The sequence below is a fragment of the Scylla paramamosain genome, chromosome 39 (genome assembly GCF_035594125.1).
Source record: "Scylla paramamosain isolate STU-SP2022 chromosome 39, ASM3559412v1, whole genome shotgun sequence".
Classification (NCBI taxonomy): domain Eukaryota; kingdom Metazoa; phylum Arthropoda; class Malacostraca; order Decapoda; family Portunidae; genus Scylla; species Scylla paramamosain.
Genome location: NC_087189.1, coordinates 11,961,902 through 11,985,345, shown reverse-complemented (window position 1 = coordinate 11,985,345; position 23,444 = coordinate 11,961,902). Strand labels below are relative to the sequence as shown.

General features: G+C 40.5%; 2 protein-coding genes across 11 annotated transcripts in view; one reads left to right on the top strand and one right to left on the bottom strand.

The window, feature by feature from the left end:
* The window catches only part of LOC135092185 (MTOR-associated protein MEAK7-like), a 45,463-nt gene extending 33,933 nt beyond the window's left edge, over positions 1–11,530 (top strand). For 5 of the 7 annotated variants that reach the window (XM_063990475.1, XM_063990478.1, XM_063990477.1 and 2 more), the window contains exons 5-11: positions 966–1,136; positions 1,287–1,421; positions 1,750–1,852; positions 2,181–2,302; positions 3,269–3,448; positions 3,935–4,076; positions 9,747–11,530. In XM_063990475.1, the coding sequence (XP_063846545.1) occupies positions 966–1,136; positions 1,287–1,421; positions 1,750–1,852; positions 2,181–2,302; positions 3,269–3,448; positions 3,935–4,042 (819 nt within the window). In that variant the 3' untranslated portion in view covers positions 4,043–4,076; positions 9,747–11,530. Of the gene's footprint in view, positions 1–965; positions 1,137–1,286; positions 1,422–1,749; positions 1,853–2,180; positions 2,303–3,268; positions 3,449–3,934; positions 4,089–8,181 lie in introns of all 7 variants that reach the window. The other 2 variants (XM_063990479.1, XM_063990480.1) reach the window with 2 other exon arrangements.
* Positions 3,167–23,444, bottom strand: part of LOC135092181 (early endosome antigen 1-like) — a 62,983-nt gene continuing 42,705 nt past the window's right edge. For 3 of the 4 annotated variants that reach the window (XM_063990464.1, XM_063990463.1, XM_063990465.1), the window contains 6 exons: positions 21,992–22,984; positions 21,582–21,701; positions 20,709–20,879; positions 14,934–15,053; positions 14,496–14,663; positions 6,905–12,668 (listed from right to left, as the gene is read on the bottom strand). In XM_063990464.1, coding sequence (XP_063846534.1) covers positions 12,441–12,668; positions 14,496–14,663; positions 14,934–15,053; positions 20,709–20,879; positions 21,582–21,701; positions 21,992–22,984 — 1,800 coding nt within the window. In that variant the 3' untranslated portion in view covers positions 6,905–12,440. Of the gene's footprint in view, positions 3,423–6,904; positions 12,669–14,495; positions 14,664–14,933; positions 15,054–20,708; positions 20,880–21,581; positions 21,702–21,991; positions 22,985–23,444 lie in introns of those variants that run through there. The other variant, XR_010262787.1, reaches the window with a different exon arrangement.

The following is a 23,444-nucleotide window of genomic DNA, read 5'->3' as shown; positions in this document are numbered from 1 at the left end:
GGGAAAGATGAAGTTAAGTTAAGTTATTGGAGATGTTTTTGGCTAGGTGTCAGAAATCATGAGGAGAGTTTGATCTTGAAAGATTTTGGCATTCTATTAATGGAGAAATTTTTTGGCTAGTTGGAGAACAGACTTGGCATGATTCTGTGCAGAAATATAAAGTGCATGAGATTCAGGTGATGGAAGATTCAAGTACCCTTTATGGGCCACCTCTATCATGTATAGCATGAAAACAGACTGTGTTAAACCAAGGTTTGAAAGGTTAGGACGAGAGAAAGAGTGAGGAATGTACGTTTCCATGCCAGATACTATCACTTCTGTTATGTGGTCGGCAAACAGAGATGGGTCTCTGACACAGAAGTAGTAGTCATTCCAAAGAAAATCATCTCAGTACTTCCTCAGGTCCTCCCAACTAGGAGAGGCAAAATGCCAGAAGCACCTCAGCTTTTGGGAATCCTGAGGAGGGATTGGAGCGATTGGACAAGATGGTTGTAATCAGAGGAGTCCAATGGAGAAGACAGAGTGACAACATAAAACATAAGGATTAGAGGTTAGAAGAAGGTCAAGAATGTTGGGTGTATCTCCAAGATGGTCAGCTTCTTATTTTTGTAAGGCTTTGTTGTTCAGTGGACATATGACATAGGCAGATTTTTAGAGTGATTACTTTGCAGAGGCTTGTGTTGTCCCCAAGAGTTCCCTGGTGCAACCACTGTTGAAGGGAGTGAGATAAGATTGATAGCAGGCAGGTGGGTGATGTTCAGCCACTCAGTGATGGCTTGGAAAATGGCCAGCTTCCAGCAGGACTCAGATTTGGCTACCTGAGGTCACCTTGCTTGAATGCTGACCACTAGGCCACCAGATGTTTTGAGAGAACACCACCTCCATATTTCCTTAACTTTATAATGTTTCTGCACACTAAAAACTATTTTACATATTTGTATTTTTGTTCTCTCCTCCATTCCCAGACATGGAGAAAGCCGCCCCCAAAAGCACAGTATTCCTATGAGGTGTTTGAGCAGTGGTATCTTGGCCACTCTCTGTTTACCACCCTGGAAACAGAGGTGGTGGGAGGCTGCTTCTCAGTCTCCACTGCTGGCCCCACCAACCTCCTGCCCCAGCCATCTCTGGTGCCTAAGGTAACCGTCATCATATTCAATTTTCTCTTATGGTCCTAAATCTGCACTTGGCCAAACTGATGTTCTCAGCCCTGATGTGTCTCTTAACACCACACTTACTGAGCACACTTTAGATGCCTGTTTTAATGCAGCACCTGCTCTCCCTGCCAGACCTTCCCAAACATGCTGTCTGCTGCCCAGGTGCTTTTCCTCAACAGTGCCCTCCCAACGGGTCTCCAGACTGAGTGGCGCTTCCTCTTTTCCACTGCCACTCATGGCTGGAGCTTCAGCATATTTATGAAGCAGGTTAGTGGTTGTGGTAGGCTGACCAGCTGTGGTCTACAGGTGTGCTGTGGAGGACAGACTTGGTATAACTTAGGGATTTTCCTTTTGCCAATGGATGTTTTTCAAGGTTTTCAGGGGAGAGTTAAGAAAAGGCTTCAGCGTCCTCTTCTTCAACAAATCTTGTAACTAAAATTATTAATTTCCCTTTGAACAGCACGTTTGTTTCTCATCTGCCTCATTCATATCTTCTTAATGCTGTACTTATTTTGAATTAGTTTTTGTTCCAATCTTCAGCAAACTGGACATCTTGCAGAGGTTGTAACATGTACATGAATGTGTCTTGCTTCAGATTGTTGGCAAAGGGCCCACACTGCTCATTGTGGAAGACCAGTCAGGCAACAAGTTTGGTGGCTTTGCATCCGTGTCCTGGGAAGTGAAGCCACAATTTCAAGGTGAAGGGATGAGCTCAGTGGTGTCAGGAACCCACTGGATGCACTGAGGAGTGTATTGCTTGTTCATTTCTTTGTATGGACATATGTATGTGTTTTGTAACACTGATAATTCCCGAGACATGTATCTCTGGGATGTTTTGGCTTTGGATGATGGTGTTTGGCCATGTCTGTGTATGGGAGGATGAGGATTTTGGCTATTGTTTTCATCTTAATAGATAATTCATGTAAAAGTATAGAAGCAAATAATTTTCCTGCTATCGGTGTTTGGTATTGTTGCATCCATAACATCACTAATAACAGATGCGTAACATTGTTGTTGCCCTCGCAGGTACACCCGAGTGTTTCTTGTTTGCGCTGGAGCCCCAGACAGGTGTGTTCCACTCCACTGGCTACAACACAAACTTCATGTACCTCAACTACCTGGAGAAGAACACGATGCCCAACGGCCTGGTGAGGAGCATGATGCTAGCACTGTTCTAAAGGCCGTATTCTTAAACACTGTGTTGCACCTCCACTACTTTCAAAAGGTTCTGGATTAAGTAACAGATTTTCAAGAGTGTTTTGATAGTTATTGTGGCAGATTAACAAGATTTCTACATTATTAACTGGAGAAACACTCTTGAGAACTTAGCTAATAATATCTTATGGCCTTTAGAAATAGTTGTGGTGAGACAGCAGAGCATTTCAGAGTATGGAGCTGAGTGTTGTGTTTACTATCCTTGTTGCTTTGAGCTGGAGTTATAGTACTTACAGAAATCCATAGGCAGTTCTTATTATTCAGTCACTTTTGTATTTTTTAACATTTAGGTTTTAAGATGCTTTTCCTCCTTGTTAATATTATTTTTATTTCTTCCTCTTTCATTCCTGCAATCCACTCACTACCTGTACAGAAATCTGCAGTAAAATCCAATGTAGTTTCTGTGTCATTTCATTGCATGACACCAGAGCAGCTGAGCTGCCAATCTCTGTTGCCATATTGCCTACTACTACACTAAACTGAGCACCATTCTTTTTCCCTTTTCCTTGTCAAACTTATTTCTTAATGCAAGCATATGAAAGTTGTATTGGTCATCAATGCAGAGATTTCAGAACTAAGATTGTTAACACATTTATTGGATTTCTATTCATTATGAAGAAGGGCACTAGCTACAAGCAACAGAGAGAGAGAGAGAGAGAGAGAGAGAGAGAGAGAGAGAGAGAGAGAGAGAGAGAGAGAGAGAGAGAGAGAGATAAAAGGCCCACTGAGATGCCATTCCCAAAATAAAGATCAAAAGGATCATCCAAAACTGAAGGATAAGTGTCTTGAAACCTCAGTAGGACTCAATATATTTAATGTTTTAACACTGGGATACAAATGCACATCGCTCTTTGTTTGGCTTGAGATGACACTTAGGATCATGGCTCTTGTCTCCACAGGGGATGGGAGGCAGGGAGGAGCTGTTTGGACTGTGGCTCGACTATGACTTCGGCAAGGGCAGTGTGTCTCCAACCTGCACCACCTTCCGCAGCCCTCAGCTCTCCCCCAACCAACAACTGGAGATCAAATCCATGGAGGTGTGGGCTGTGGGGCCTGAGGAGGAAGACTCAGATGAGGAGGTTGGTGGAGGCTGTGACAGAGGCATTACTGCTTTCATAGGTGTACTCCCTTCCTTGTTAAGTTGTCAGAGTTTTAGATGTGACTAGTACCTGAATTTCTTTTGTTGCATCACTATCATCAGTGTGCATCCCTGTTCTATGAGATCTGTTTTGAGTTACATGCCTTTCATTTAGTAATTATTTCTATTCTGTATGTTCAGGTATTCAGATGTGACTAATTCCTGAATTCCTCTTGTTACAAATCTATCATCAGTGTGTATAACTATTCTATGAAATTTATTTTAAATTACATGCTTTCATTCAGTAGATATTTCTACTCTTCACTTACTTTACCACCATTACAAGACAGGATTATGTGGCAAGCTGGTGAAATGTGCCTTGTTGAGTTATACTTGTTCCTGATAGAATCATCACACATTATCAAAAGCTGATGAAGTGTGGTTTGTTGACTTAGCTTGCTCCTAAACACACTACTGGTGACTGCAGGATGGGAAGAAGAGCGCATTGGATAGGAACCCTGAGGCCAGTGCCATGCTGGAGATGATGGGCAAGGGCCGGGTCAGTGACGGCTTTAGGGAGGGGGACAAGGACTAGCTGCGCTGCTGTCACCTTCCTCACACGGCCTCCAGTAAGTCATCAGGTAGACACATGTACAACAGTGTGTTTGAGTGTTATAGCATTGCTTCTTTGAGATAAACTATCTGGATCTATCAACCTCTGATGCCTCACTTCCTCTGGGATTGTTCTACAAGGTAGTGGACTCTACCTCTCCTTATGCAAGTGTTCCTTTCCTACATGTTGAAGCACATAGCTTCTACTTCTAATGCCTTTTTCACATGTACTCTTTTACCTATCTTCCACCTTTCTTTTCCTGTTAGCATCTTCAACTTTGCTCATATACTCTTCTTAACAAGCTCGTTGCTTTTCACCCTTTCAGTGTTGCCACACCATCTCAACATGTTATTTTTCACCCAGTCTACCACTCCACAATTTACACCTCTAGCACTGTTGTTCATACCACATCTCACATAAACACTTTCACTGCTCTCATCCTCCCATCTTGCCACATCACATGGTGCTCTCAGATAACTCACTTCCACAGCACACACTCTTGATTGCTGTGACCTATTCTAGGTCTCTGATACATACATCACTATTGGTAGGAGAATGCCATTCTTTAAGCACATCCAAAAGAGTTTCCTTATCTACCCTGCTGTGTGCTTTCTTTAGGATTATGAATGCTACATACAGTTTTCACCCTTTTCTCTAATTTTAACTACAAAGTCTGATCCACTCAACTTTTCTTTCCTGAATCCTGTCACTGAATCCTGAATCAGTCACTCCTATCAGTCTCAATTAAGACTCCCTTATTGACTTTTCCTAGCACAGTAAGCTGATGTATCCTTTGTAACTAGTACACTAATTTCTACAACCTTTACTTTGTAAAGGAACAATAACTACTTTCCTCTACTCATGTGGTACTTTTCCCTCAATGCCAGGTCACATCTTAGAAACATCCGCTCTACTACCAACTCATCTCCATACCTTTACATTTCTGGAGCTATTCCATCCATACCTCCAGCTGTGGCACTTCTTCCTCTCTGCATAAATACCCATTCTTCACCAGCTTCCATACCCATACTATAGTGTTTTTACTCCCGGAAGAATGTTTGGGCATTGGCCGAGTAGAGGAGTTCCCCGTGAACTGTGTTGCCATGTCTCTACAGGACCAATTATTGGTTTAACACCTTGGTAGAAAGGAGAGGTGATTGTCCTCTCTCTCTCTCTCTCTCTCTCTCTCTCTCTCTCTCTCTCTCTCTCTCTCTCTCTCTCTCTCTCTCTCTCTCTCTCTCTCTCTCTCAGTATTGTATGATACTGTGTAGATAATTTTTCTATAATTTATTTGTTCATGGTGATTGTTTTGCATAATCTCAATTTGGAGCAGAGCAGATTCATTGCACTTTTGTCTCACTCATATGAGTGAGTTTGGCTGTTCGAACTATTGTTGTGGAGAATGCAATGATAGGACCTCTAGTGGCCCTTCTCTTCTTAAAATACTTATTCTTGTTGTAAATAAGTTATTTCTCCTGGCTGTGAAAAACACATGAGCACTTGGGAGTTGCTTCCATCTTGGGAGTGTCCCTTGAGAAGCTGAGCCACTTCTCTCTCTGACTTGAGTCACCTGACCCTACCGATAAACACTCTGGGTGCTTAACCTAAATGACAATGCTGTACAGCTATGCTGTCAAATGTGATATTTATGTAAAACCCAGACTGTTTATTATCTTAACACGCCAACCATTCGTAGCACTTCATGCTTTGATGAGCTAAATAATCCACATCTAATACTTGAATTTCAATAAAAAGTTGAAAGAACTGATATATTTAAGAAAACTGTGTGATGTGGCAGAGTAGCTAACAGATCTCAGCCAACGCCTAAACGTTCTTCCAAGAATAAAAAGAGTATAAATAGTATTGCTTGCTCTACTGTCTCACTCTTTGAATGGTAAAAAAAGCTTTCCCTACACACCTTCCACCTACTTGCTGCCCACCATAACTCCTTCCTCTCATCATTGTCATTCTCACCCTTCTCTCTCCCTCTCTTTTTCTCTCAACTTTCTTCCAAAAATAATCTCTTATTCTCATTAAATTTTTCACTCTTCATTTACTCTTTCACTTTTTTCTCATTCAAATTTCTTTTGGCATATATTTTTGCAACAGTTTTTCATATTATCTCTTCTTTTATGGCCTCTTCAATTTTAGTTATCCAGTGTGTGTTTCCCCTTCTACCTACCCTGAAGTTTTTCATACCCTATCACTTCTGCTGCTACTGTAGTCACTATTCTTCAACATTACATACACCTGAGCCCTGTACAGCCATAGCCCAAGCTTCACTTAGTCTCATCTACCTTTTCATATTCTTCCTGTCCAGCCTTTCATTAGTCACTATTGTACTTGCTTTCCACCACCATTCCTGTCATGAACAGGTACGTAAATACTTACTTTTTAGTCGTATTGAAGATTATATTCAAAGATTTTTTATCTCTTCATGAAGAAAAGAGAATGGATATTTTTGGACTTTGCAGAGGTTGTATTCTGAATGACTTTGGATTGACTTTAAAGAGAGTAAGAGAATAAGTCCAGAAACATAGATGACTATGTCCATCAGCTTGTGTCATGAGTGGCATTCTGATAAAGGGCAAAGGGTCGTCTGCCTTAGGTGAGTTTTCATAGCATTAATTTAGAGACTTTCAGCACAAGCATCAGATGGGATAAACTGGGTGCTGGTGGATAAGTCTGTCCTGTGTTTTAAATGCCCAATGAAGCATGTATTCTGTTGTTCAGATTTTATTCCTATGAAAATCTTACCTTCTCTTCCATCTGCCATCAATAGTTGTTCATACTTGTCTGTATTTATATCTTGTCAGTGATGTGGTCAGGAATTTCAACAGAAAGATAAATTATAATTTATTTACCATTTATGGTTAACAAAGATTTTTAAATCACATTTGAAATTTTCACATTAAAACCAATATGATTGTCCCCTCTTTCACTTTCTAATTACAGTATCATTATCATTGTTCTTGGCATGGAGTCACAGAAAAATATATGTAGCACAAAACTTTCTCAATATCAGGAAAGGTATATAGGTAAAGGTACCTGAAATTAATGTACAGAAGTAATAAAGTGCCCTTCTGTAAAAATTGCCTATAAAAACTAATATCTTTTACTTATAAAAAAACAGCTTTAATAAGATAACTGAATCATAGTTGAGTATAAAGTTATCTAATTCATTCATCAAAAATAACTAACAAAAAAGGATTTGCATGAAAAATATTTGCCTTCAGATACATACTAATTTGAACATATGTATTTCATTTTGTGATGCACCAAAATGCTGCAGCACAGGAGGATGACAGGATTTCAAAGGTAGAAGATAGTGGTGGGTGGGGAAGGCCAGCATCTGAGAGTTGAGATGAGCAGACAAACCTTAGCAGAAGGAAGCAAGATTCTAAAACCTTCCTCTTGGATCAAATTGAAACATTTCTTTAAATGATAACTTTGATGATAATGTAAGCACTTAATTAACACCAAAGCTGCACCTTGAGAACTTCCATTATGGGAGTTGCTTTTATAATATTTTTTTTGTTTTTTTGTTTTGTCTCATTAGTGTAAATCTGAATGAATGCAGCTTAGTGCACACTGTATACATCCCACACACAGCTTTGAGTTAACATTTTTTTGGGCACAATATTTGGTATTAGTATTAGCTATGGACTTGAAGTCAAGCAACAACACAAGCAGTGAGTAAGAGATGGAGCTTCTTCAAACGAGTTACCTTCAGTATTGCAGTGTGAGTCTGGTAGGTGGAGCAGATGAGCTTCTGTTAAGGCCAGCATACAGGTGTGGTTAGCTTCATTTACAGGTATCACATCATTGGTTTCTTATTATTTAATCATGGTCACTAGTTGATCACTGTGCCACACTCATTTCCTTGGTGTTCCTAGATTTGCTTACAGTCAGGCATCATCAGATTTTGTAAGGTGAGTAGATCAGAGAATTTTGGATTGAGGAAAAACAGAATACAGTGAAGACAAGTGTGGCAGATTAATCAGCTGATCACTCTGGCATTATTATATTCTGCATGTATTCTGCAGGAATTTCTTATCCCATTTTTGCAAAATCCTGTTCCTTTGAATTTAACCTGTGCCACGGTTTCATGTTTATTTCAGGAAGGTTAGGGAACAATGCAGCAGTTCCCTTGCATCTGCCTGGCAGGAGGCACCTCTGCTCCTCAGACTTTGATAATATTCCTCACAACACATCATAGTGAGCTAAAAAAATAAACTGTAATACATAATTTCAACTTGCTGCATTAGCTATTCCTCATACATTAGTGACATGCTGTATTTGGTCTCATTTGACATATTTACAAAATACTTATACATAGAAAAGTCATTACAGTATTACCTCATTGTCTCTGCTGATGAGATCATATCATTAGCCACCAAAAAACTAATGAGCTTGGCAAGTTTTTAATTTCCTTATCTTGAGGATACAAGGTGATAAGAGGTAAGGATCAGACAAAACTGTTCATTACCACATGAGCCTCAGATTTGTAAAAGGGTTGAAGAGAGGGAGGTGAGGAGGAGAAAAAGAATGAATTGTGGATGACACTATGTGGTCACCAAGGTCAGGAAGCAAAATTGTAAACTGGATTAATGCACTGCAACAATGAGATTGTGTCATTCACTATTGTTACAAGGGAGTGCTGAGAAACTATGCTGGGAATCAGGAGACTGGGGAAAGCTAGGTGGCTGCTTTTGGTAGTAAATTGAATGCTCATTCAATCAAATCAGGTAAATATTGAGGGAGAGATGACTGTTAAATAGTGAGTTTAGTGATAAACTTTGGTAAACACTAACAAGATGAGGCTACTGTAATGAGGGAGGTCTGTCTGTCCTCCTTAGTAATCTTGGTATGCGTGCTGTAATTCTCCCCAAATTCCACAGTGGCTGTTGGGAGCACTGGCAATGTGGACTTAGTGTTACTGTAATTGACCCAATTAGCTCGTTAGAAAAAGTTGAGGTAATGCTGTATATACAAGTAATATTATTTAAAGCCAGAGTTACAGTCAAGCAAAAAAGAACTTGCTTGAAGATATAAAGCAATATTATATACACATGGCAGGCAGAAGAGCAACACTTTGTCAACACAAGCGGCAGTGGCAGGCATAGCACAAGGAATTAAAAAATATACTGCACACAGCTCTGCTCAGGACTGAAAACATGATATGAAGGATAAATATGTGGAGTAGCATCCTCTTCATTACATCTGGAACATTGTTAAGCTTCTGTTTTAGTTTCATCAGCTGTGGGTGATGTGAAGTATGCATGTGTTACACCCACAAGTATTCATTTTATACATATCAGCATTAACAGACTTCCTTCCTCAGTGCCTTATGCACCATCTCACTTTGCTGCCAGATGATCACAGAGACTTCACTGTCACTTCCCATGTACAGGGAGTCCTCAATTTATGATGGTTTAATTTATATCATTTCATAGTTACAATGCTGGCAGTGCTTGTCCCTGTACATTCCTATTTGCAGATTTTTTTTTCTTACTGATTTATTTCATTATCCTTTATTTACTCTGCCATCCATGCTTTTTTTACAATATGGTGTAGGAACAGAACTCTGTCATAACTTGAGGATTCCTTGTACACTGACTAACAAAAAATCAATAGTATACTAATTATGTGAAAGGCATTGCAGTGTTGACTTTTTGTGTTCCAGCAACTTGCAGCGCCACATCCCGTCCCTTGTTGATGGAGTGGTGGAGGCAAGTCACAGAACCCTGGCAACTCGTGACGATCTGACAATGCATCCATTCCAGTACAGTGAATGTCCTCTGTAGTCCCTTTGTCTGTCTTGTAGTATCTTGTAGACTGAGGTGGGTTGGGCAAACAAATTATATAAGGGAAGGGTTGGGGTCTAGTCAGTCAGAACCAATTGACCACAGTCTGTCTTATCACCAAGGGGAACTGTTAGATTAATAAGTGGACATGACATCACACCGGCAACTGACACGTAGCAGAAAGTGTTTGGTAATGATAGGTTGATGTCAATTTTTTTAAGTGTTTTCTCTCAGCACCTGTAGTACCAGCACTCAAAATCATCCAGCAGGTCATGGACTTGCTGTTGCTGTAAGCTACTTGGGATTCTGCAGCTCATGATCCAAGTAGCCGTGTGTGGTGCAGTTGTAAAGTAGGATGACAAAGCCTTGGAAACATGCTGGTGTACAGAGATGTCATTTCTAAATTTAATTATTGATCTTGTGGGCTTGACGAGCATGAATGTATGGAGTGAGCCAGGCGTGATGAACCATTCCATTTGCAATACTTCAATACTCCCTATGCCATAACTGTTGCCATTGTTGTTTATTATGTTTATGTACAAAAGCTGAAGTTTGCTTATGTGATATAAAAATGAGACTGCAGCATACATGTGGAATGTGCAGGATTAGTTAGCAAAGAGAGACAGAAAGGTCTTGCAAAGTGTGAATATCATTAAATGGCTCAAGCTTAACATTAAATTTCAATTGTATTTGATTCAGAAACCACTGATGTATCCCAAGTGAGCATTATGCAGGGCATGATATTACACTTGTAGACAATGACTCAACACACACACTGTTTGGAACGTGAGGGAGTGATGCAGATCTTCAGTTAACACTGGTGTTGAGTTTAACATCCAAAACCTTTGTAGTCACTGTTATTTAATTTTGATGGTAATTTTACGTACTACTTTAAGATTATAGATGATTGTACATTTCTAATGTAGTGTTTGTCTTAGTTTTAGCTTTAGAAAAGAAAGAGAAAGACCCAAAGAAAACCATAAGTCCTGTTTTTGTCACTCCCGATGACAAGATGTTGAGTGCTGACTTCATGGTTAATCAGCACATCAGTCTTTCCTCACTGATTGCCTCCCTTGACCAGCCTCACCTAATAACAAAATTCCACACACTGAAGATTGGAAGGAAGTGCACACACATTGTGCCCTTAAGGTGTTATAATTAATTGTTAAGAAATGTGCTATGGCTTATTGTCTGAATATTTCAGGGAGAGCCTTCCACATTCTTGCACAGAAAACTTTGTGTGTGTGATAAAAATGAAAAAAAAAAAAAAAAGAAGGCTGGCAAAAGAATAACCTCACCAAACAGTTATGTGGTAGATTGGAGAAATGAAGAAGAACTGTTGTATAATTGAGGCATTAAATTAGCACTGGCAAGATTAGTGGCAGTTTTACAGGTTAAACTAGCTTTGTAAACCTGAGTGACCAAGTGAAACAAACCAGGTGGCAGACATTGCTGACAACAAAGCTGATGATAAAGCGACAAAATTTCATCAAGTTATTCACCCCCCAAAAATAGTAATGACGCACAATTATTTAATACATTAATTTCTATGAACATAATATTCCCTCACTTGGACACTCAGTCACCATACAAATAAGAACTCCTTTTTGTGAATCAGTGTATATAGGAAAAGCATATTTTTGCAATAAAGAATTATGTTGGAGTTCATATTTCACTGGCACCAACACAGTACAATGGAAGGGAGTTCAGGCCAGCAATAGGAAGCTCTGCAGTGAAGTGAGGCTGCCATAAGCTCCTTCATAGACAAGTTTATCAAGTAAAGGGAGCTGAATGTCATGTACGGGTGAGTCACGATTTACCACGTTTTAACTCCAAATATTAAAGTTTCTAAAATAATTCCATTTCCTGGCCAAATTTACAAATGCAGAATTTGTATTTATGAATAATTATTTAATGAAAATCATCTAAAATATATTGTGAAATGTGCATAAAATTTAAAAGAATTAAAAATTTATAGCTGAACTCAATTTATGAATGAATTTTAAGGAATGTATCTCTTCTGTAAATCACTCTTCACCTGCACAATGCACTAAAAATTCCAGTAGTGGTATGCAGCATGCTGTGTGGCTCTGTGACAGAAATGTCATCACTTCATTCCAGGACCAGCGAACTCACACCCTTGTAAAGCAATTTGTGAGATGCCCATTATCATGACTGACTTAAGACTTGTGACAAATACAGAACAGAATTACAACACGTTACAACAAGATGGAGTCAGATCTGCTGCAAAGGATTAGAGGCGCCACGAGAACAGTCCAGGGAGAGGAACCTTCAACACCCCATGGCTTCTGGATATAAACCTGAAGTGTTAATGACTGTATGGTAAATTTCAACCACAGAATCTTAGAAATGTGTGTAAGTTTCATCCCTTGTGTCCCTGTTGAACTATCTAATTCTTACAGTAAATTATAAAAATCAGCAGATAAAAAAATTACTAACCTCTTGTATAATCTAGACGTAAGAGCTATTGTTGTTTCCACCACTCATAACACAATCCGATAACACTAACACTCAACAAAAAGGGGAACTGACATACGTATATACAGCAGACTCTACAACTTGGCCGTCAGCTCATTGTAGCAGCTATCACAGACCCTGACGGACTTCTTGTTGGCCTCCAGTGGCGCCTGCTTGCTGGAGCAGTCATGGCAGAATATCTGTCCACAGTTCCGGCAGTGGTGGCGCCTCACTGTCACGGAGAACGCTTTGGCACATGTATTACAGCTCAGCACCTCAGAGTCATCAGCCCACTTGCGTCCAGCTAACTTCATTGTCTCCATCTGATCGGGGGGAAATATTGATGTCAATTATGTCTGTTTTTGTATAATTTCTAGTACCACAAATATATTTTTTACCATCAAACATTCTACTGTCCACTTAACTAATAACACAGACATCTTATTTTGGGTCAACTATATTTCATCATTTTACTGTTCCCTAACTGTTAATGCAAGTATCTTTATGTGGTTTAAGAATCTCACATCTGACTGGGTGAAATACTGATGTCAATGATGTCTTTTTTCATAATTTCTAGTAACACAAGTAACATTTCTTTCGATTAACAATTTATCTTCAAGGGTTTTACTGTCCACCTGACTAGTAATTCAGGCATATTTCTTTCAGTTAACAACTACTTATCATCAAGCATACTGTTATCCACCTAACTAGGTATCCTATTTTATGTTAAACACATTCCATTGTTTTACTGCTCCCAAACTTTTAACACGAGCATCTTTATGTGGTTTAAGAATCTCCCAACATCAGGCATTTTCACTGTCTCTATCTGATTGAGTGAAATGCTGATGTCAATAATGTCTTTTTCTTTAATGGAATTCTTAATAACACAAGTATACTTCTTTAGATTAACAACTGCATTATCATCAAGCATCCTGTTATCTACCTGACTAGTAGTAACAAAGGCATCTTATTTTGGGCTAACCATGTTTTATTGTCCTGTCATTCCTGAACCACAGCTACGAGCACAAACATCTTTGTGTGGGCTAAGAATCTTGTAACATCAGGCATCTTGTCATCTTTCAGTACATGGCAATATTCAATCATCATCTTATTCCATTATCTAGTAAAAATTGTGTCTTACTTTGGGTTAACATTATTGAATCATGTTATCTGCCTAACTTACTTCTATGATAATGTGAGAGATTTAGTAACCAGATCATGTACCATCCTCAATGCTATTCCCCAGCTTTTAGTTCATCTTGACCACAATGGCAAGTGTTGTGAGAATGTGACATGTTCTGCATTTTATAGTCTTGTAAAACATATTAGATTGGTGTTTTTATCTTAAGCAGTACTCTTCCATGAAGCAATTTTTTTAAACACACTGTGAGGCACCATATGTAAGTGCGACCTGCACAACAACTAACAGGGAGGCATAAATAAACTGGTACCAATGATGTTAACACCAAATTTTCATTCCTCAGCCATGATGGTTTGTCTTAACAAATCTACAGTAAAGCCTCTGTATATATGAGTCAGGTGCAAATACTTTCTCAAAATTTTCTTATATAATCTTTCACAGTAAGCTGTGAGCAGCAGTGATTCTGTTTTTGTCTGTTAGTTTCAAATTACCATAAAACTACCAATCATCAATAAATAAATGAACAAATAAATAACAGCAGTGCTTAGGAGAACAATGAAGTCCTCTTAATCAAATGTATGCAGAAGTAACCAGGGCAAGTGCTGCTCACTGCCTGCAGTGTTCACTAATCTGTACTGTACAGTGACAGGAGCTAACATAGTACTGGAAAATCACCATAGAAAATTTGTTATTGACAGAAAACTGGGAACTATTAAGGAATGAGGAAAATAATCTCATGGAGCTGTAATGAACTATAAACATCAGACAAAAAATTGCTTTAGAAATTAAATAACTGCCACAAGGAATCTATACAGTTAAGTCTTGAGGCCAAATGGCTGCATTATTTCAAACTTAAGCAACAGCAAAACAAGAAGTGCCCAACACTGGTAAAAATACCAACATACAAAAATCACTGCCAAGCTCCAATATGTTCATCAGCATAAGGCAAGTCAGGGGTGGAGTGTGGCAATACCTTCCTTCTCCCTAAGTCTGGTCACTAGCCCCTCACCTGCAAGTTTTGATTCTCTCGGCCCAGCTCATGTAAGGCCGCTGTGGAGTCGTCCAGCTTTCGCCTCAGCTGTGTCAGTTGTCCCTGCAGCCGCTCTACCTCAGACTCAGCAGCCACACAGCGTTCTACTAGGCTGTGCTGCTCCTCAGCTGCTGCCTCCACCCGCACCTGTACACCAAATGTCCTTGCTAGCACAATGAAATACAGCTGTGACAATGGAATGGCATTGGAGAGATGTAGTTGTGACAGTAGACAAATTAGTATAGAAAAGAAAGAGAAGTAAATGAGAAGAATAAATGGATACTTTTGTAGTGGCCATCCTCTGAGGGTAGTTCTAGGGAAAAGGCATTAAATAGAGTTGTGACAGTAGACAATTAATAAAGACAAGAAAGAAGGTAATGAAAGTGAACCAGCATTCCTTCAAGGTCAAACACTCACCTCCAGCTCCAGCTTATCTCCAGCCAGCCCTGCCACCTCTGCTTCTAGAGATGCTATTCGCCCCTCAGTTTCCCCAACCTTCTCCTGCTGAATCTCAAGCTGCCTTGTCAAGTCACAAATCTGGAAGGTAACATTAGATAGCTTGGTGAGTCTTGGTGATCACTCTGTTTCTTCTCCAAGACATGTGAGTTCTTTAATTTTATAGATTTTTAGCCTTCAGCCAGTGAGTTGAGTCAGAAATCTGGAAGGTAACATTACATGGCTTGGTAAGTCTTGGTGTTCACTTTTTTTTTTCTCCAAGACACACAAATTCTTTAATTTTGGGAAAGTTTAGAAAGGCAACTGATGAATCCTCTGTGATGTTAAAGCAATACTATGTAGTTTTAGAGCAAGTGACAGGAGAATGCTACTTTTCATGTTAGAAGACTACTGTGAAGTGAATGATGCATAAATAACTCTGATCCCATACCTAACACTCTTCCTCTAAGTGTGTGTGTGTGTGTGTGTGTATTTACCTAGTTGTTGGACAAGAGCCACACTAAGCTCATGCTGTCCCGTTTCCATATCCACTTTTATTCAAATTTTCTTTAAATTTATGGACTGTATTGGTACACACATTCTCATCATTAAGTTCATTCCACATTACTATGCTCCTGTGAGGAAAGCTATGTTTCTTGATGTCTCTTCTGCAAACAGTCCTTATCAATTTCCTCCCATGTCCTCTGGTACCTCTCATATCTAGTATCACAAGACCATCCCTATCCAACTTTTCCATCCCTTCCAATATATCTGTATAGTGCTATCAAATCACCTCTTTCCCTCCTTTACTCCAGTGTAGTGAGGCCCAATTTCTTCCATCTTTCTTCATAACTTTTTTTTTTTATGTAGGAGGGCCACTGGCCAAGGGGAAAAAACAAAACAAAAGAGATGCCGGTCCCAGAATAGGGTCCGAAACAGTAGTAAAAAATTGAGGAATAAGTGTCTTGAAACCTCCCTCTTGAAGGAGTTCAAGTCAGGAAGGTGGAAATACAGAAGCAGGCAGGGAGTTCCAGAGTTTACCAGAGAAAGGGATGAATGATTGACAATAGTGGTTAACTTGCATTAGAGAGGTGGACAGAATAAAGATGAGAGAAAGAAGAAAGTCTTGTATAGCGAGCCTGTGGGAGGAGGGGAGGCATGCAGTTAGCAAGATCAGAAGAGCAGTTAGCATGAAAATAGCAGTAGAACATAGCTAGAGATGCATCATTGCAGTGATGTGAAAGAGGCTGAAGACTGTCAGTTAAAGGAGAGGAGTTGATGAGATGAAAAGCTTTTGATTTCACCCTATCTAAAAGAGCAAATTGAGTGGAACCCTCCAGACATGTGAAGCATATTCCATACATGGATGGATAAGGCCCTTATACAGAGTTAGCAGCTGGGTGAGTGAGAAAAACTGCTGGAGACGTCTCAGAATGCTTAACTTCATAGAAGCTGTTTTAGCTAGAGATGAGATGTTAAGTTTCCAGTTTAGATTATAAGAAAAAAGGATGTTCAGTGTAGAAGAGGGGGACAATTGAGTGTCATTGAATAAGAGGGGATAGTTGTGTGGAAGGTTGTGTCGAGTTGATAGATGGAGGAATTGAGTTTTTGAGGCATTGAACAATACTAAGTTTGCTTTGCCCCAATCAGAAATTTTAGAGATCATAATTCAGGCATTCTGTGGCTTCCCAGCGTGAACTGTTTACTTCCTGAAGGGTTGGCCGTCTGTGAAAAGATGTGGAAAAGTGCAGGGTGATATCAATAGTGTAGGAGTGGATAAGACAAGAAGTTCGGTCTAGAAGATCATTGATGAAGAGAATGGGTGACAAGACAGAACCTTGAAGAACACCACTGTCAATAGATTTAGGAGAAAAACAGTGAGTCTACCACAGCAGCAATAGAACGGTCAGAAAGGAAACTTGAGATGAAGTTACAGAGAGAAGGATAGAAGTTGTGGGAGGGTAGTTTGGAAATCAAAGCTTTGTGCCAGACTCTATCAAAAGCTTTTGATATATCTAAGGCAACAACAAAAGTTTCACCAAAATCTCTAAAAGAGGATGACCAAGACTCAGTAAGGAAAGCCAGAAGATCACCAGTAGAGCGGCCTTAATGGAACCCATACTGGTGATCAGATAGAAGGTTCTGAAGTGATAGATGATTAAGAATCTTTCTGTTGAGGATAAATTAAAAACTTTAGATAGGCAGGAAATTAAAGCAATAGGATGGTAGTTTGAAGGATTAGAATGGTCACCCTTTTTAGGAACAAGCTGAATGTAGGCAAAGTTCCATCAAAAAGGAAAGGTAGATGTTGACAGACAGAGTTGAAAGACTTTGACTTGGCAAGATGGAAGCAGTTTTGGAGAACAATAGGAGGGACCCCATCAAGTCCATAAGCCTTCTGAGGGTTTAGGCCAGGGAGGGCACGGAAAACATCATTGTGAAGAATTTTAATAGGTAGCATGAAGTAGTCAGAGGAGAGGAAGGAACAAGCCCTGAATTGTCCAAGGTGGAGTTTTTAGCAAAGGTTTGAGAGAAGACTTCAGCTTTAGAGATAGATGTGATAGCAGTGGTGCCATCTGGTGGAAATAAAGGAGGTACCACTGCTATCACATCTATCTCTAAAGCTGAACTCTTCACTCAAACCTTAGCTAAAAACTCTACCTTAGATGATTCAGGGCTTGTTCCTCTCTCTCCTCCACCCTCTGACTACTTCATGCTACCTATTAAAATTCTTCGCAAAGATGTTTTTCGTGTCCTCAATGGCCTAAACCTCCGGAAGGCTTATAGACCCAAAGGAGTCCCTCCTATTGTTCTCCGAAACTGCTTCCACCTTGCCAAGTCAAACTCCTTCAACTATGTCTGTCAACATCTTCTGGCTTCCCTTACTGAGTCTTGGTCATCCTCTTTTAGAGATTTTGGTGAAACTTTTGCTGTTCCCTTAGACATATCAAAAGCTTTTGATGTAATCTGGGACAAAGCTTTGATTTCCAAACTACCCTCCTACAGCTTCTATCCTTCTCTCTGTAACTTCATCTCAAGTTTATTTTCTGACTGTTCTATTGCTGCTGTGGTAGACAGTCACTGTTCTTCTCCTAAATACATTAACAGTGGTGTTCCTCAGTGTTCTTGTCCTGTCACCCACTCTATTCCCACTATTCATCAATGATCTTCTAAACCAAACTTCTTGTCCTATCCACCCCTATGCTGATGATACCATCTTGCACTTTTCCACACCTTTTCATAGACATCTAACCCTTCAGGAGGTAAACAGTTCATCCAGGGAAGCCACAGAATGCCTGACTTATGATCTCTCTAAAATTTGATTGGGGCAGAGCAAACTTGGTATTGTTCAATGCCTCAAAAACTCAATTCCTCCATCTATCAACTCGACACAACCTTCCAGACAACTATCCCCTCTTCTTCAATGACACTCACCTGACCCCCTCTTCTACACTGAACATCCTTGGTCTGTCCTTTACTTATAATCTAAACTGGGAACTTCACATCTCATCCCTAGCTAAAACAGCTTCTATGAAGTTAGGCATTCTAAAATGTCTCCACCAGTTTTTCTGATCCTTCCAGCTGCTAACTCTGTACAGGGTCCTTGTTTGTCCATGTATGGAGCATGCTTCACATGTATGGGGGTTTCCACTCTTATAAACAGGATGAAATCAAAAGCTTTTCATCTCATCAACTCCTTTCCTCTAACTGTCTCCAGCCTCTTTCTCATTGCTGCAATGTTGCATCTCTTGCTATCTTCTACAGCTATTTTCATGCTAACTACATGCCTCCCCTCCTCCCACACTCACTGCACAAGACTTTCTTCTTTCACCCCTATTCTGTCCACCTCTCTATAGGAAGAGTTAACCAGTATTTTCAATCACTCATCCCTTTCTCTGGTAAACTCTAGAACTCCCTGCCTGTTTCTGTATCTCCAATTTCCTGTGACTTGAACTCCTTCAAGAGGAAGGTTTCAAGACACTTCTTCAATTTTTGACTACTGCTTTGGACCCTGTTTGGGAACTGGCATCTCAGTGGGCCTTTTTTTTTTTTTTTTGTTGCCCTTGGCCGGTGTTCCTCCTACACAAAAAAAAGGGACTCATGTAGCTTGTCACCCCATCTGTCATGCCCTTTACATATATTGCAAACATAACTGGTGGTAGTACCTATTACCAGTCTCCATTTTGACATTGTCTCTGATTAGTGTCCTCATTTCTCTGTCTGTCAAGAAGTCGGTCATCCATTTTAATAATGATCCTCCCAATCTTCCTATATTTTTCAGTTTCCAAATTAGCCTTCTGTGTGGTGCTTTATCGAATGATTTTTTTTCAGGTCTTGGTATGTGCAATTAGCCCATCTGTCTCTCGCTTGCATTATGTCCATTACTCTTGAATAGAAGCTTGTAAAATTTGTTACACAAGATCTTCCTTCTCTGAATAAAAATCGTCTCTTTGTTATCACATTGTTGTCTTCCAGGTATTTCACCCACCTGTTCTTGATGATCTTTTCACACATCTGTGCTGTGTGTGTGTGTGTGTGTGTGTGTGTGTGTGTGTGTGTGTGTGTGTTCAGCTGTCCACCTGCACTCAAAAAACAAGCTGTCATGTTTTTGAAATATGTATCTTTCATAAATAAGAATCATGATATCCCATTTATTGTTAAAAGAAAAGAAGAGTGTTCAATGCAGCCTTGATCTCGTCCTTAATGTACGGTTGTGAGTCATGGGTTGGTGCTGATGTGAAACCTGTCATTAAGTCACATAACTGGACTTTAAAGCAACTGTAAGTAAGTAAGAAGGTCAACGTCTAACCTTGTGTGCTCTGCAGAGGTAGGATATCCTACGCCACAGGAATTTATTAATGGACCCAACATAAGTTTTTTCATAGAATGTGGGTAGAGATATCAGGTATGCATGACGACCCGTTATCACTTGCCATCAGAGTTGCTATCAATGAAAAGACACACAAAGGGAAAATTGTGGACGAGTTCATTCAGAATAGAGTTCTCAGCAAATCTGCTCTAATAAGTAATGTGCACACCAAGGTAACGGACTCAGTCGCATCAAAGTGTCTTGTTTATGAAGAAATAAATCCTACCTGTCAAGTGCATGAGATATACAGAACAAGACATTTGATTAATGAGAGTCATTGAATATTGTTCACAAGGTTCTGCGTGTGTGGTCACAGTTTAGCGGTAGAGACCAGTAGATAGAACAGGAGAGGGCGTGGTTGGCTTCCCATCAAGGAAAGTCTGTGTAGGTGTGGTCTTATGCAAACAGAAAGACATGTAGTTGAGGTATGTTCTTTAACAGAGCCATTTAGAACCCATTATAATATCAACAAAATGGAAGAACTTTTTGATAAAACTTTAACTTTTGATAAAACATGTAAATAAATCCATGAGATTTTGATGTTGTACAGTTAATGTGATAGGCCACTTCATCATTTGTTTTCTTATTTGGATAACTTGCATATATATTTTGTCTGTATTCTTTTATATATTATTATTGTGTGGACTATAGCTGTTTGATAAAAGAATACTAGTAAACAAATAACTTTGTACGCATTTTGTTATACGTAAATATGTATGATAAAACATTGTAAGCTGTGGTCAATAAACTATCTATCTATCTATCTGTGTGTGTGTGTGTGTGTGTGTGTGTGTGTGTGTGTGTGTGTTGATACCCCTAACTCCATGTCCACAACCCAACTTTCCAGAATGAAGGAAGTACATCAATACCTGCACTACACTACTCACCTTTTCCTGCTGTGTCTTGGTGAGTTGGTCGTGTTGCTTGTGGGTCTTGGTGACAGTCTCCTGCAGGCTCTGTAGTTGTGATTGAGCCTCATCTCGACTCTGCTGCTCCATGGCCAGCTGTGCCGCATGTTGCCCTGCCAGAGCCTCCCTCATGGACACCTCATCATTCACCTGTGCCATGAAGGATGCAGTTACAGTGGCTATGAGGGAGTGACTTTTTTTAATGCAAGAGGGGCACTGGCTAAGGGCAACAAAAGGCAAAAAAAGTTGTAGTATATAAAGCCTTGTTCATATTCCTTTGCTATTATTTCTCCATCTATTTTTGTTTGCTCTTTCCTTCAGTTGATGTTTACATTTTGACATTTATCACCTCTTCTAATCCATTCTAAGTTTCCATACTTTTATTAGGGAAGAAGCATATGTGTGTGTGTGTGTGTGTGTGTGTGTGTGTGTGTGTGTGTGTGTGTGTGTGTGTGTGTGTGTGTGTGTGTGTGTGTGTGTGTGTGTGTGTGTGTGTTTCTTTGTGGTGCAGCAAGGTGTGTTGTGGTAGTAGAATATCAGAATCCCTATATTATTGTCTTTTACAGCTGTAGTAAATTGGTCTGTATTCAGAAATGCTTTGCTCTCTCATCACAACAATTTTCAAAGGCCACAGAAACCAGATTCTCAAGATTGTTTCTCTTCTTAAAAATGTAGAAATCTTGTTAGTCTGTCATTGAAAACTTGATTAGCCTCAGTTAGAGCCTTTTGAAAGTAGTGAAGGTGCAGCAGAGGAGTGTTTCAGAATATGGTTCTTTGTTCAAGTTATGAAACTTACAATGAGCAGTGTTGTGGTTGATGGAGTGGTTACAGTGAGGCGTAGCATGGCATTACCTTGTCCTGGAGCCCCTTTACTTCCTCCTCCAGCTTGGCCTTCTCCTGGGTGAGGGTGAAGGTGTCCTGCATGAAGTCATCTACCTGTCCTTCCAATTCCTTGCACCTCACTTTCAATTCCTGTTGGGCATCACACATTATACACACACACACACACACACACACACACACACACACACACACACACACACACACACACGCAAAAGTAGCCCTATGATTTCAATAAAATTCTTATAATCAATGAGCCAAAGAAAACACACACACACACACACACACACACACACACACACACACACACACACACACACACACACACAAACCAAACTGGATAGATATAGAGACGTGATACTATGAGATTACTCTCCTTCTGTAAACCAAAACTAGGTAAACACACACACACACACACAAACCTGCAAGTCTCCCTTAGCAGTCTTGAGTTCATGTGCCATCAACTCCTTGGACTTCACAATGGCCTCCTTCTCTGAGATGAGGGAAGCCACCTGTACTGCCAAGTCCTCCTGCTCCTTTTCCATCGCCTCACACTTCCCCTTCAGCGCTGCCACCTCCTCAGAACTCCTGGCCTCATGCTCCTTAGTGGTGGCCTCCAACTGGGTCTTGGCAGCCTCCAGGGCACTCACACTCTCCTGCAGCTGGCTCTTCTCTGCAGCAAGACGTTTCAGCTCTGTGTCATAACTGGCATTCTTGGCTTGGTTGGCTTTGAGTTCCGTTTCCATGGTGGTGTTCTGGGACTGCAACTTTTTCACTTCTTCCTTTGCACTCTGCTCTTCCAGGAGTAAGGCAGAGAGCTTTCCCTTCAGACTCTCCTTTTCACTAGTCTCCAGCTTGAGCTTGGTTTGCAGTTCTTCATTGCTGTGGGACTTCCTCTTGAGGGAGTCCTTCATTGCCTCCAACTCAGTCTTCAGCGCTTCATGGGACGTCCTGACACTGCCCAGACTTTCCCTGGTATCCTGCAGTGTGTTTTCAACATCACCCTTCTTGGCTTCCAACTCAGACACCTTGCCCTTAAGGTTGTGAATCTCTGTGTCCCTGTCCTTCACCAGGGCCTTCTCCCGAACAAGGTCCGCTTTAAGGTTGTCAATCTCCTTGAGTTGCTGCTTCAGGCTCTCCACAGTCTTTTCCCGTTCCCTCAGGGCAGATTCCAAGGAGGCAGTCTTGGAGGTAAGGTCTTTAAGAGAGTTGCCACTGTTGGTGAGTTTGTTGTTCAGCTGCTCAATGGTTTCATTCTTCAAAGCAAGGGCACTCTCTGCCGTGCTCCTGGCATGCTCCGCTTCCCTCAAGCTCTTCCTCAGCTCCTCCACTTGTTCACTCTTCTTCTGTAGCACCTCACTCTCCTCCTTTGAGGCATCGTTGATCTTCTCATGCAAACTCTCCAATTCACCAGCCTGCAGGAGGAGGAGGTGTTATGCTTCATGACACTTGACTCTACACTCCCTTGCTGACACTTCCTTCACTAACTCTTTCATTCTGTCACACACCTTCCTTCAACACAACCTGCCCGACTCTCCCCCCCAACACCTACACACACACACACACACACACACACACACACACACACACACACACACATACACACACACACTGTGTTTAAATTTGTACCAATGTACAAAGTGAAAATGAGCAGGCACAATTGATATAATGACAGATGTGCAAAGGCAAGGCATCAGACCAGCCCTGGTTTGGCCCTGCGTGCCGTGCTGCCTCTGATGCCAAGCACCGAGCCTGGCGTGCTCTTAAGAGACACCCTACTACCAGGAGCAGGTTGAGGCACCACGAGGCAATGAATACCACATGAACATGGGCAGTGGAGCAGTGGAAAGCTAACCTCAAGAGTAAGCTAAGGGG